Source organism: Neoarius graeffei, chromosome 2, assembly GCF_027579695.1.
Source record: "Neoarius graeffei isolate fNeoGra1 chromosome 2, fNeoGra1.pri, whole genome shotgun sequence".
NCBI classification, from domain to species: domain Eukaryota; kingdom Metazoa; phylum Chordata; class Actinopteri; order Siluriformes; family Ariidae; genus Neoarius; species Neoarius graeffei.
The window spans coordinates 52,471,825-52,484,365 of NC_083570.1; the positions used below are offsets into that span (position 1 = coordinate 52,471,825).

General features: G+C 43.0%; 1 protein-coding gene across 1 annotated transcript in view; it reads left to right on the forward strand.

Annotated features, from left to right (window-relative positions):
• The window catches only part of ireb2 (iron-responsive element binding protein 2), a 105,788-nt gene that overhangs the window by 67,585 nt on the left and 25,662 nt on the right, over nucleotides 1-12,541 (forward strand). The window contains exons 8-10 of the mRNA XM_060914389.1: nucleotides 5,036-5,175; nucleotides 5,329-5,500; nucleotides 5,598-5,698. Of these exons, the coding sequence (XP_060770372.1) occupies nucleotides 5,036-5,175; nucleotides 5,329-5,500; nucleotides 5,598-5,698 (413 nt within the window). The remainder of the gene's footprint in view (nucleotides 1-5,035; nucleotides 5,176-5,328; nucleotides 5,501-5,597; nucleotides 5,699-12,541) is intronic.

A 12,541-nucleotide genomic window follows, 5' to 3' on the forward strand; every position in this document is an offset into this window, starting at 1 on the left:
ACCAGCGCTCTGCATGGCGGTGCTTCTGTGCTCGCTTTGTGGATCCATGGCACGGTGTTCCGAGTGACATCGCCTGGCGGCGGCTGTGCTGGTGGTGTGGGACTTGTTTCCGTGCGCCTTTTGGTGGGACTGTGGCTGCTACACCACTGGAATGACATCCTGACCTCTATTTGGTGGACTTTTTTTTTTTTTCCCCCCCCTATAATTGTAAAGTGACCTTGGGTTTTGAGAAAGGCGCTATATACATTGAAATTATTATTATTAAATCATATCACAAAGTAAGTGCAACTTGAAAAGGCCACTGAAATACAGGCCCAAATCCTCGCCATTGGGAATACATGTAAATTGCCCCAAAAACAACAAACTTTGGGCTATAAAGTCAGTAAAATAGGTCACAGTGACCTAGTTTTTGGTGAGCTAGGTTGTGGTCACCCATGGTATATTCAAGCCATATATGAGCCTCCTAGCTCTTACGGTGTCAAAACGTGCCCTGCTGACGGATGGACAGACAGACGCCAGACTAAGCTATTTGAACAGCTTTGCTGCTGAAGTCAGCAAAGCTAAAAATAAACTACTACAAATTTCGATCCCAGATCATCTCATCTCATTATCTGTAGCCGCTTTATCCTGTTCTACAGGGTCGCAGGCAAGCTAGAGTCTATCCCAGCTGACTATGGGCGAAAGGCAGGGTACACCCTGGACAAGTCACCAGGTCATCACAGGGCTGACACATAGACACAGACAACCATTCACACTCACATTCACACCTACGCTCAATTTAGAGTCACCAGTTAACCTAACCTGCATGTCTTTGGACTGTGGGGGAAACCGGAGCACCCGGAGGAAACCCACGCGGACACGGGGAGAACATGCAAACTCCGCACAGAAAGGCCCTCGCCGGCCACGGGGCTCGAACCCGGACCTTCTTGCTGTGAGGCGACAGCGCTAACCACTACACCACCTACGTTAAATTTATAAAATACCAGCTATGTACTACGTGTCCCTCCCTGGATTTTGACTCGCTAAAATAAGGGATAATTTGGCATTTTCATTCTGGGTCAAGTTTGCATGTTCCTTCCTTTAAGATATAGAACATCTACAGCCATGCAAATACATGAAGGGCATAAGAAGTTGGTCCACAATAGTACGGTGTTAGATATGGACAGCTGTGGTGTAGTTTTTTCATAATAAGCACTCTAACTTACTAGAAAATGCAATCATGACTGGGTAAATTATTTTTTCTATATTTAACATGCTGCCCGTGCGGCACGGTGGTGTAGTGGTTAGCACTGTCGCCTCACAGCAAGAAGGTCCGGGTTCGAGCCCCGTGGCCGGCGAGGGTCTTTCTGTGCGGAGTTTGCATGTTCTCCCCGTGTCCACGTGGGTTTCCTCCGGGTGCTCCGGTTTCCCCCACAGTCCAAAGACATGCAGGTTAGGTTAACTGGTGACTCTAAATTGAGCGTGAGTGTGAATGGTTGTCTGTGTCTATGTGTCAGCCCTGTGATGACCTGGCGACTTGTCCAGGGTGTACCCCGCCTTTCGCCCGTAGTCAGCTGGGATAGGCTCCAGCTTGCCTGCAACCCTGTAGAACAGGATAAAGCGGCTAGAGATAATGAGATGAGATGAACATGCTGCCCTTCATACATGTGTTCAAAGGTGATTATAATGATGCCCAAATCCTAAAATATACCTCCTAAACTTATAGTGCAAGCAAAATAATGACGATATGGCCATCATGAATGGCTTTTTTTTTACAGCCCTAATTTTGCTCCAGATTATAGGCAAAAATTGTAATTTTGACCCCCCTTTATTCAAACTGGGCTGAAATAGATCATCACAGAGACCTAATATTTTGGTTTTGGTCATCATGTATGTGTATCTATTACTGGAAGGAAAATTATCAAAATAAAAAACTTGAGGTGGGAAAACCTTTGAATTGTGGTTGATTTGACATGGAATGACCGTATACAGTAGCATCTCCTTTATCCGTTAGCCTAGAGCTGGAGAACTGTCCCCTTCAGCATGATTTCCAGACAGTCTCGCAACAGCTGTGTATTTTCCGTTGCTGTTTGAGACATGTTTGCATTCATGCTACGTGGTCACACGAGTCCCAGAACACCTTAGAATGTGGTTTGAGTTATCGGATTACAATCACCGCCTTCACATCTGCACTTGGATCCGATCAGGTCACGGTGCAGCATCGTTTGGTCAACTCGTTGGGTGTATAGATGAAAAGGAACACGAGTTTATCTTTTTGTAAAGTTTCTAAAGGTGTGTTTCACCGTGTGAGCTGTGGTGTTCTGGCAGGTATTCAAGCGTCTTTATTTCCTCTCGATACGTTCAACTGTGAAAGAAGTGCTGCATTGATGCAGATGAAATGTGCTTTACTTTACGCCGTGTAGACAGAACTGTATTTGATAATGTAGTAAGCATATTTAAGTTATTCCACAAAATCGAGTCCTACATGAGCTGATGGCCGAGGCTGTAAGCCATGTACAACGAGATTGTGGATAGAATTAAACGGTTATTCCACTCGATCACTGGATTTTGAGAGAGAGAGAGCATTTTTATTTTTTTTGCAAATTCAGTAAATAAACAATTTGTACAAAACGTCCGACAAAATCATTTCCGCTTAGAACGGAAACAAACCGGAGAAACGACAGTAGCAGTTTGTGAAAAATGCTAGAATAATGATTCTTGGGGGGGAGAGACGTTCTTACCGTCAAATACTTTTTGTTTGTTTTTTTTTTTTTTGCTTTTTTTTTGGGGGGGGGGCGGTGTTTTCATGTAGAGTATTTTTCATCCTCGGTTGGTTCAGCAACACGCGCCGTCTTGTTGTTGTCCAGGGTTCTTTGGCGGTTGGCAAACCAATTTTTTTTTTTTTAAAGAGATTTTTTGGGCTTTTTTCACCTTTATTGGATAGGACAGTGTAGAGACAGGAAATGAGCAGGAGAGAGAGACGGGGAGGGATCGGGAAATGACCTCGGGTCGGACTCGAACCCGGGTCCCCGGATTTATGGTGTGGCGCCTTATCCACCTGAGTCACGACGCCCCCGACAAACCAATTTTAACCTCCTAAGGCCCAAGCTGTTTTTTTACATGCATTTTTTATTTCTCTTTGCTATATGGGCTTATTAGAACCTGATTAGAATAAAAACTAAGCATCATCTTTGATAAGATGTACTTTTAGAGAAAAAGTATGTCCACATATGTGGATTCTTGTTCCGAATTTCTAAAAAGTGCTGTCCACGTACGTGACCGCTAAGCCCTAGGAGGTTAAGGTGCATTACTGCCCCCAACTGGGCTAGAATGTAGAACAGGAGATGATTTTTTTTTTGGGGGGGGGGGACACCTATATTCTTTTAGCCGTTTCTGTTTCTTTTAAACTAGGGTTGGGCGGTATCCAAATTTTGATACCTTTAAACCGTCTCTGTGTTTTCCCGGGGTATACGGTATTACCGAGAAAAAAATATTTTGTTTCGGCCTACTGTGTAACGTGCGCCTATGCCTCAAATGTACTATTTAAAAGCAGCATAGCGAATTGTGTGCATTGTGGTATGGATTAAGCAGCAAAGCGAATTTTGTGCATTGATGAATGGATTAAGAGAGATTTCAAAGCATCACGCAACTCTTCCTTCATCTTGAAAATAGCATTCAACTGTCGTTTACACATGTCTGCGTTGAAACGCCATTTGCAGCACTATTTCACCTACTCCATCAAAAAAAAGTACACGATGAACAGGATCATACCCTTTCAAGCATGGGAAATAAAAAAAGAAAAAGAATCAACCAACACCCAAGTCCGTTTAGACTGCGCGATAAACCATATTCTTCAGCGCAAATGAGGCGAACCTAATTCAAATGCGTGATAGCTGCACAAGGCAAAATCATATGGGCCCACGTCATGCCATAGCGGGGAAATTAATAATCAAATGGCCTTACCTTGCTTAAAACGTTGTCTTGATCACATAACTCCTTACAATTATTCCACTTAAATCCATACGGTTTAACACACCCAACAAAGATAGCAAGCGCATTGCTAATTCCCACCAGAAACCGAACAGTTTACGCTACGATGTTTTCTTCCGTTTCTTCAGTAGATGACATTTCAAACGTTTATTACCCACATCCCAAATGTCATACGTTATATTATTTTACCTTGTTGTTACTCATGTAACCTACTCAAAACACAACTCATTGGAGAGATCTCGTGGAAGTGGAGTACCCCAGGCTATGGTGTGCCTTAGGGGACATATTAGATTTTTCGTTTGGTTTGAAACCAAAATACTGCCACACTGCCGATGTTGTTGTTGTTTTTTTGCCACTAACTCGTTATCTTGACTTGCCATCTTTCAACCGCGGTCTCAGTCTCTTTTTTTTTTTTTTTTTAGATAGGACAGTATAGAGAGACAGGAAATGAGCGGGGGAGAGAGAGACGGGATCGGGAAATGACCTCGGGTCGGAATCGAACCCGGGTCCCCGGATTTATGGTACGGTGCCTTAGCCATCTGAGCCATGACACCCCCGCTCTCAGTCTCTTGCGAAGCTTTCTGTCAGACTCCAAAATGTCACGCAGGGTTGCCATGGTAACGACATAAACAACCCTGCACGCGATGAAAACTTCTTTAGGAAATTGATAGAATTAGTGAAAATACGATCACACAGTTATTTGGGATGATCTTCAATTTATTATTTTATATTATGACCTCATGTACTCCATATTTATTTAGATATTATATATTTTTTTAAAATGACGGTAATGAGACCGATACCGTTGGTACTTTTGGATACCTCGGGATACCTTCTTACCGTAATACTGCCCAACCCTATTTTAAACACTTGATTACCACCGTTTTGTTTTTTCTCTACTCATGGTATATGAGCTGATAGCCTAGTAGTAAAGTAGTCAATCAGAGTGCATGATTTCCCATATCCAGTGAATGTGGATAGAATAAATGGTGTGGATAGAATAGCATCTTAATTCTTAACTTCCTGTCTCTGTATTTCTCGCTTTGTCTGCGTTCCTGCCTCTCAGGAGTAGGAGGTATCGAGTCTGAGGCAGTAATGCTGGGTCAGCCGGTCTCTTTTACGCTGCCACAGGTTGTTGGATGTAAGCTAGTAGGATCCATCACCACTCTGGCTACATCTATAGACATCGTCCTTGGCATCACTAAGGTACATGTATTTTGCTTTTTTTTTTAAAATTATTTTTGTCTGTAAGTATTTTTGTGCGAATGACGATGAGGTGTTCACATGTAGCCGCTTAGTATTTCTAAATACACAGACATTTGTGCTGGTGTAAACTGGCGATCGATTGTGTTTGTGCAGCATTTGCGCCAGGCTGGTATCAGTGGGAAGTTTGTCGAGTTTTTTGGGCCCGGCGTGTCTCAGCTCTCTGCTGCAGACAGAACCACCATTGCGAACATGTGTCCTGAATACAGCGCCACCGTCAGCTTTTTTCCTGTAGACGACATCACGCTCAAGCACTTTAAACAGACCAGTAAGGCCAGAATAACCTTCTTCCATTCCTCTAGTTCCTCACATACAGTCCCTCAGAGTTGTTGCTTGTGGTGATATATATATTTTTTTTCTTTAAGACTTTACAGAAGAGAAACTTGAAGTTTTGGAGACTTACCTTAAATCCGTGAAGCTGTTTCGGAGCGCCGCTGACCAGTCAGAGGATCCACGTTATACTGAGGTAATCTTATAAAGTCGTGTCAGTCCAGCTAATTAATTAATTTCATAAATTCTCTTTTTCATCTCATTTAAATATACTTATTTAACTGGATAAATTTGACAGATGGCAGGATCTTCAGAGATGTCGGAGATTATTTATTTATTTATTTATGTATTTTAAATATCACAGCGTGGTTGAATTCTTGAATCTGATTGGTCAGAAGGTGGTATTATTTCTGTGTAAGAGCAAGGCTTGGATCAGGTTTATGTTAATTGTTATTGTTTCTATAGTAACAGCTCATAAACAACGACTGGTACAATGGAAACTCTACATAATATAAGACTCATGATGAACGCATTTGTTTACAAAAGTGTTGAACAAATAACACAATCATTGATGTGGTGACATCTTTGGTTAAGAGAATTTTTTTTTTTTTTAACATTTTATGAAAGGAGTCTTGGGGTCAGTTTTCAAACACTCAGCGCTTTTTTTTTTTGAATTTCCCTCGGGGATTAATAAAGTAGATTCTGATTCTGGCTTTGTAACGTTTCCCCACATGCGAAAGTGATCAGGACAGAGGAGCTGTGTTTTCGAGAGGGAGATAGGCAGACAGGGACAAAGAGCCAGGGAAACAGAAAGATAGACAGAGAGAGAAAGGGAGATAGCCCAACAAGAAGTTTAATTTGTATAGCGCCTTTCACCAACCCAAGGACGCGTTACAGAGTAGTGACACTACAGAAAGAGAAACAAATCAACCAAAAGAAAACATGACCGATAGACACAGAAAACAAAGTCAGTTTACGTGAGCATGAAAGATAAGACTAGCTCAAAGCACTGAGAGAGAGAGAGAGAGAGAACAGTCAGCGATCAGGAGAGGAGATATCAGAAGGAGGACTAGCGGAGAGAGAAGGGGTGTTCACACGGCACATATTTGCATCGATGCTGCACCAATGTATTTTGTTGCGATATATCTTACACCGGTGTAAATTTTGTGGAGCGTTCACACATCACAAACCTGCTTACTAGAGAGAAGCGTGTTAGCACCGGTGCTAGTCTGGCTAACGCGACTTCAAAGCTCTACGAGCTATTGGTCTGGCCAAGATATTAAGCCCAACCGTTTCCCAGAGCCCGTGGTTGACCCGCCTCCCTGAAATGCCTCAGTTTGCTACTGGTCGAAGCCAGAAAAGGCTGTGACGAAGCTTAAACCAATCACATCACTCTTTCCTCTGACGTATGTGACGCGACGGGGCTAACTGGTAGATTAAACTCTTACCGAAGCCGGTCGGGAGCAAGGCGAAAACGTCCTTCCTTTCAATAAATACCTCCAGGGCTGCTCTTTGCTCCGTTTTCAATGAGAACTTCCCGTTGAATGCTTTCAATACAGCATCTATGCGTAATAGATGCGGAAGCGTGAATGAAGCGCTTCCGGCATAGATTCTGTAAACAATCTATGGCTTCCGGTCGCAGTTCTACTACGTCAGTGCCTTGAACACGCCTCTACCCAGGGCCGTTGGAGATGCTCAAAGTTGATTGGCTCCCGATTTTTCCGGAGCTTGGAAGAGCTGTAGATAGCTTGCCTGGCCAGATTAAGCTCGCAACAGGCCCTCGTGTTGCGTCACGCTTAGGATGGGCAGGCCCAGGCTACACCGGTGCAGCCCCACTTACGCTCACACGGCAGTTTTTGCGACTGTGCTATACGATAGTAATAATGCGGAAATTAAATATGCGCATGCGTGAAAATGTACTTCCTTTTCCCGGTTGTCATGGCATCACCAAGCGCCAGGAAAACAATGTGTATGAAGACACCGGTGTTGCCAGATACTGCTGACGTTTTCCAGCCCAAAATATGTTCAAATTCGCCAAAATGCACTTAAAACCGCCCAATCTGGCAACACTGGAAGACACGCAGTTCTGTTGTTGTTGATATTCGCCATTTTGGAAGCGCAAAATACCAGGATGCAAATTATGCAATGCCCGTATGTAATCAACTCTCTTCACGCGTAGCGAGTCTACCCCTGTAGCGTTCAGATGGCCCATTTTATATCGGTGCTGCCCCGCAAACTAGCATTTACTCCAGAGTAAATTTCTTAAACCACCTCCCGCGCAGGGTTAGATTTGCACCGGTTTAAGCAGCTTTCAGGGGCTACACCGCTATAACTTTGTACCGTGTGAACGCTCTACCGGGGCAGCCCCGGTGCTACACCGGAGCCAAAGTTGCCGTGTGAACACCCCTAGAAGAGATGGTTTTTGAATTTGGGTAGAAAGAGACGTACAGTCCCGAAGACACGGAGAAAGAATTCCACAGCTTGGGGGCTGCAACCCGAAATGCCCTGGAACCCATGGTGGATAATTTAAATTTGGGAACAGATAACCAACCAGAAGATGAAGATCTGTGAATGGGAGAGTAGAGTTGAAGGACTGTAATTCCATTAGATATAGAGGAGCGTGGCCATGGAGTGCTTTTGAATGTAAACAGAATTTTTAGACTGAATGTGAAATAGAACTGTGAACCAGTGGAGGTTCTGGAGGATGTGTGCTGAGCTTTTAGTGTGGGTGAGGACTCTGGCTGGAAAACAAAGGAACAAAGCATTACAATAATCCAGTCGTGATGTAATAAAAGCACGGATGAGCGTTTCAGCATCCTCGGTGCTGAGAGCAGGACGGAGACGTGCAGTGTTGCGAAGGTGCAAAAAGGCCGTCTTAGATAGGGAGTTTGTGATTTTTCAAAAGAGAGGGCGGAAGCAAAGATAACAGCGAGGTTACGTACGGTAGGTGAAGGTTTAATGATGGTGCTATCAATGACCAGATTAAAACTACTATCGGAAGAGGCTATTGATTTGGAAACAGTAAGAAGTAGAGTTTTCAGTTTTAAAAAGTTAGCTTTAGATCGTGGATGCGTTCAGAGAGGGAGGAGGTGGGGCAGGTGTAGAAGACATGCAGCTGATGTAACTCTGCTCATCATCTGCATAGCAATGAAAATTCAAACCATGACGGCAGATAATTTGGCCCAGGGCTAGCACATAGATAACGAGCGGAAGAGGACCTAAGACGGAACCCTGTGGGATGCCATAACTGACCGACTACCGTGGAAGACTTGGACTTGGCGATAGAAAGAAACTGCTGTCTGTTTGTGAGAGAGGATTTTAACCAGGAAAAGGCAGAACCAGAAATACCAATAGTACAGAGACAGGAGAGAAGTAGTTCATGAAGGACAGTGTCAAAAGCACAGCTAAGGTCCAAAAGAAGGAGTATATTAAGAGCATCAGCAGAGGAAAGGAGGTCATTAAAGAGGAACTGAAGGCAAAATTTTTTATCATCAAAATTCTATTTCTCATTTTATAAAATATCGGAACGCATTTTTGATAGCTGTTTTGTCGCTGCTATAGCAAGTTATGAGTGTTTGAAATACGCTCTGTAATACATCAGTCCATATGTCAAAGCGATGGCCGTAAACGGGATTCGCTGAGACCTGTGCGAGACATCGTACGACGGAAGTAAAACGTACAGCGGAAATCAAAGTGACCAACATCTACCAACGTTGTCAAAAGACGTGCGCGCCCTCTTTCGAATGCTGACGTAATCAAGCCGGAAGTGTTCCCTGTGTCTGAAATCGCTCCCTACTCACTATACAGGGCGCTATATAGTAGGGACGCCATTTTGTAGTGCTGTCCGAAACCTTAGTGAGGATTATGTGGGAAATGCGCTCAGTATAATATGTATTTATCACAAAAATATATGCATGTGTTTATTATTTTGAAAACCCGCCAGCCGCCTGATCAGGCACGTTTTAATTGTGCGACAGTAATGACGTAAATACCAGCGCGACGGACTCGTCCTTATCCTGTCGTCTTTCCAACTCTTCTCTCCTCCACGTTAGTTCGAAGTCGTATGGAATAATCTCCGTGTCACGTATGCGAGGGAGGCGGATGTGTGTGCAGAAGTATACAGGTTAATAAAGTGCAGAATATATACACAGGCGAACAATCCAAAACGGCAGGCTAGATCAAAAACGAGAGTACAGGCAAAAGGGTCGGTCAAGGCGCAAACAGTACATCAGAGGCTAAGCGAGGACAAGAGTGAGGAACAGGCACAAGGATCATGAAACAGGAATTCAAGACAACTGGTAGAAAGGCTCGGTAATGCGTACATGCGTGTCGTAATACTTCGCAATGTAAACGCATCAGCACAGTCCTTAAATAGGCAAATGCGTAGTTCCTTAATTGAGTTCACGGCACACGTTCTGGAGTCCACTCGGCACGCGCGCAGCCAAGGCACGCCTTCAGGTGCACGTGCCACAACGCGCAGGACTGACACTCCATCACTGATTGAAGCTGGCAAATCTCGAAATTAATCGAAATTGGAATAATATGGCTGTGTAAACAGTTTTCAAAATGGCGGTGCTGACACTTCACGTTTGAAGTCTCATGAAGATCGCGCGGATAAGCGACGCCTGCCGTGGACCATACGAACTACATTCAACGTGGCTAAAAACCGAAAAGGCTGATAAGTGTAATATAACACTACGTTCAGACTGCAACCTGAAACGACCCATATCCGATTTGTTGTGAAATCCGATTTTTTTGTTAGGCCGTTCACATTACCAATTATATGAGACTTGTATGCGATCTCCAATATGAACGGAAAACGACCCAAAAGTGTCCCGCATGCGCAAATTGACACGTAATAAGCACATCTACATAATATGTAAACAAAAAAAAAAGCGCACTCTTCAAGTTTGCAAGTAAAGCATGGAGATGAGGCGAGACCTGGCGATGTGGTTTTTGTGGCGGCGGCGGAACTCACACAATAATCTGATTAATGTGGGCAGCAGACTAATGAGACCGAAGGTGTCAAATTACTGGAAATTTCCAGAACAATCTTATAATCTTGTAATACAGGATGGTTTAAGTTATAAATCAGTTATAGAAACTGTTTTATTTAATCAGGCTAACAGATCAACATCCAGGTCCCTACCAAATCCACCATTAGCTTGATCAATTCTATAAAAGTCTATTTAAATTCTGAAAACTGTACAAATGTTGTTGTTTTCCACCAAAGAGGCGGGATTAGCCAACGCAGAATAGTGACGTTTGTCTCTTGTTGATGACGTGTAGGTGGCATGAATGCGACCTGTCCGGTCAGACTGCAGTCGCATGTGAAAATAACGGATACGCATCGGAATTAGGACCACATATCCAAGCGGCCTGGGTCGCATGTGAAAAAATCGGATCTGTGTCGTTCAGATTGTCAATAACAAATCGGATACAGGTCGCATATGGGCAAAAAAATCGGATATGGGTCGTTTCAGGGTGCAGTCTGAACGTAGTCTAATATGCCAATACGAGTCACGATAGAAGGTTACCAAAACCAAAAACGTAATTGGATAAGACGTTAATTAAGAAATAAAGCAAGTTTAAAAATGACTTCAGTTCTCCTTTAAAGGGCATATTATGGGTAAATTCAGGAGCAAGATCAATGTAATTCTCCTATTTTATATTAAACTTTGGTCAAATATCTGTAACATTTTGCATTCTCTGCAATTTTTTTACCTTGCGCAATACCAGAAAAATTCAGTTGAAAAAAAGCCATTTGAGGCGAATTGGTCCGCCTCTGAAAAAACTTGGCATTTGGATTTCCCGGGAAACACTGATTTTCGTGACGTTGCGTGCGGGATGCCTTCTTCTGAATCCTACGTCAGCGCTGGTTAATGAGAAAACGACCTGGTGGTTTTCTGCAAATTTCTTCAACGTTATCACGTAATTATTAAAATGGTTAACAGATGTATCGTAGGAGGGTGTAGCAACACCAATCTTGATGGGATTAGTACTCATCGTTTCCCAAAAGACCGGACAATGAGAGAGAAATGGGAGCGCTTGGTCTACACAGGCTGTGCACTGAAACCGTGCAAAGCTCACGCAGCCTGCTGGCGCTTCCGCAGGTAACGTCACGAATCTGGCTCTTGAACTACCCTAAGAAGTGCAGACTCAGTACTGTGGGATGAGCAAAACCCAGATTTGAAATAGCTGATAAAGATTATTAGTGGCAACAGAGAGAGAGAGAGACAGAGACTGGTGAGGTAATGACTGTTTATCACATCTCTAACATGAGAACAGGAATGAACTTGTGTCTCCCAGATGTTCCACAACATCAAGTTCATTCACATGTATGTTTTGTTCATTAATAAATTAATGACTGCACTTGTATAACACCGTGATGTTAGTATAGGTAATCGTATGGGGCCGAGTAAAATTCAGGATTAATTTCACGAGTGATTTCGAAGTTTTGAAAACTTCGAAATCGATCCTTAATTTTACGAGGAACCATACGATTACTTGTTTATAAATTGATTACTTGTTTATATAATTTCACGTTTTCTGAACCAATCAGGGCGCGAGGCTGTCTTGCACGTTTGAATCAGTTTCTAAAGCGTCTTTTATCATGACACAAAAAAACTGTGATAGCACCTTGTCTAACTCACAGCATTCGTATGCCACTAGAGTCGTTTATTTGTCTTTCTGCGGCCCACTTCTTAAACACGGAAAGCCAAAAATTCGTACTTTTTTTTTTTTTGGTATTTTCATTTTCGCTTGCAGCTTTCAATTGGTTTATCGTTTCTTCGTCAAATGTAGCGAAACGCGGCATTGCTGAGTCAGCCATTTTGTTGACAAAATTTGCTAATTTTTGTAACCGTAACCAAGCAGCAAACTAGCCAATACATTTCAGAAATACGGCCCCGTGTTAAGGGAAAAAAGCCCTCCTTGATTGACCAATCAGAATTGAGTAATTTGGCCCTTTGTATTATAATATAAACTAATGCATTTCAGAATTTTCACGTGTGTATATACACACACACACTACTGTTCA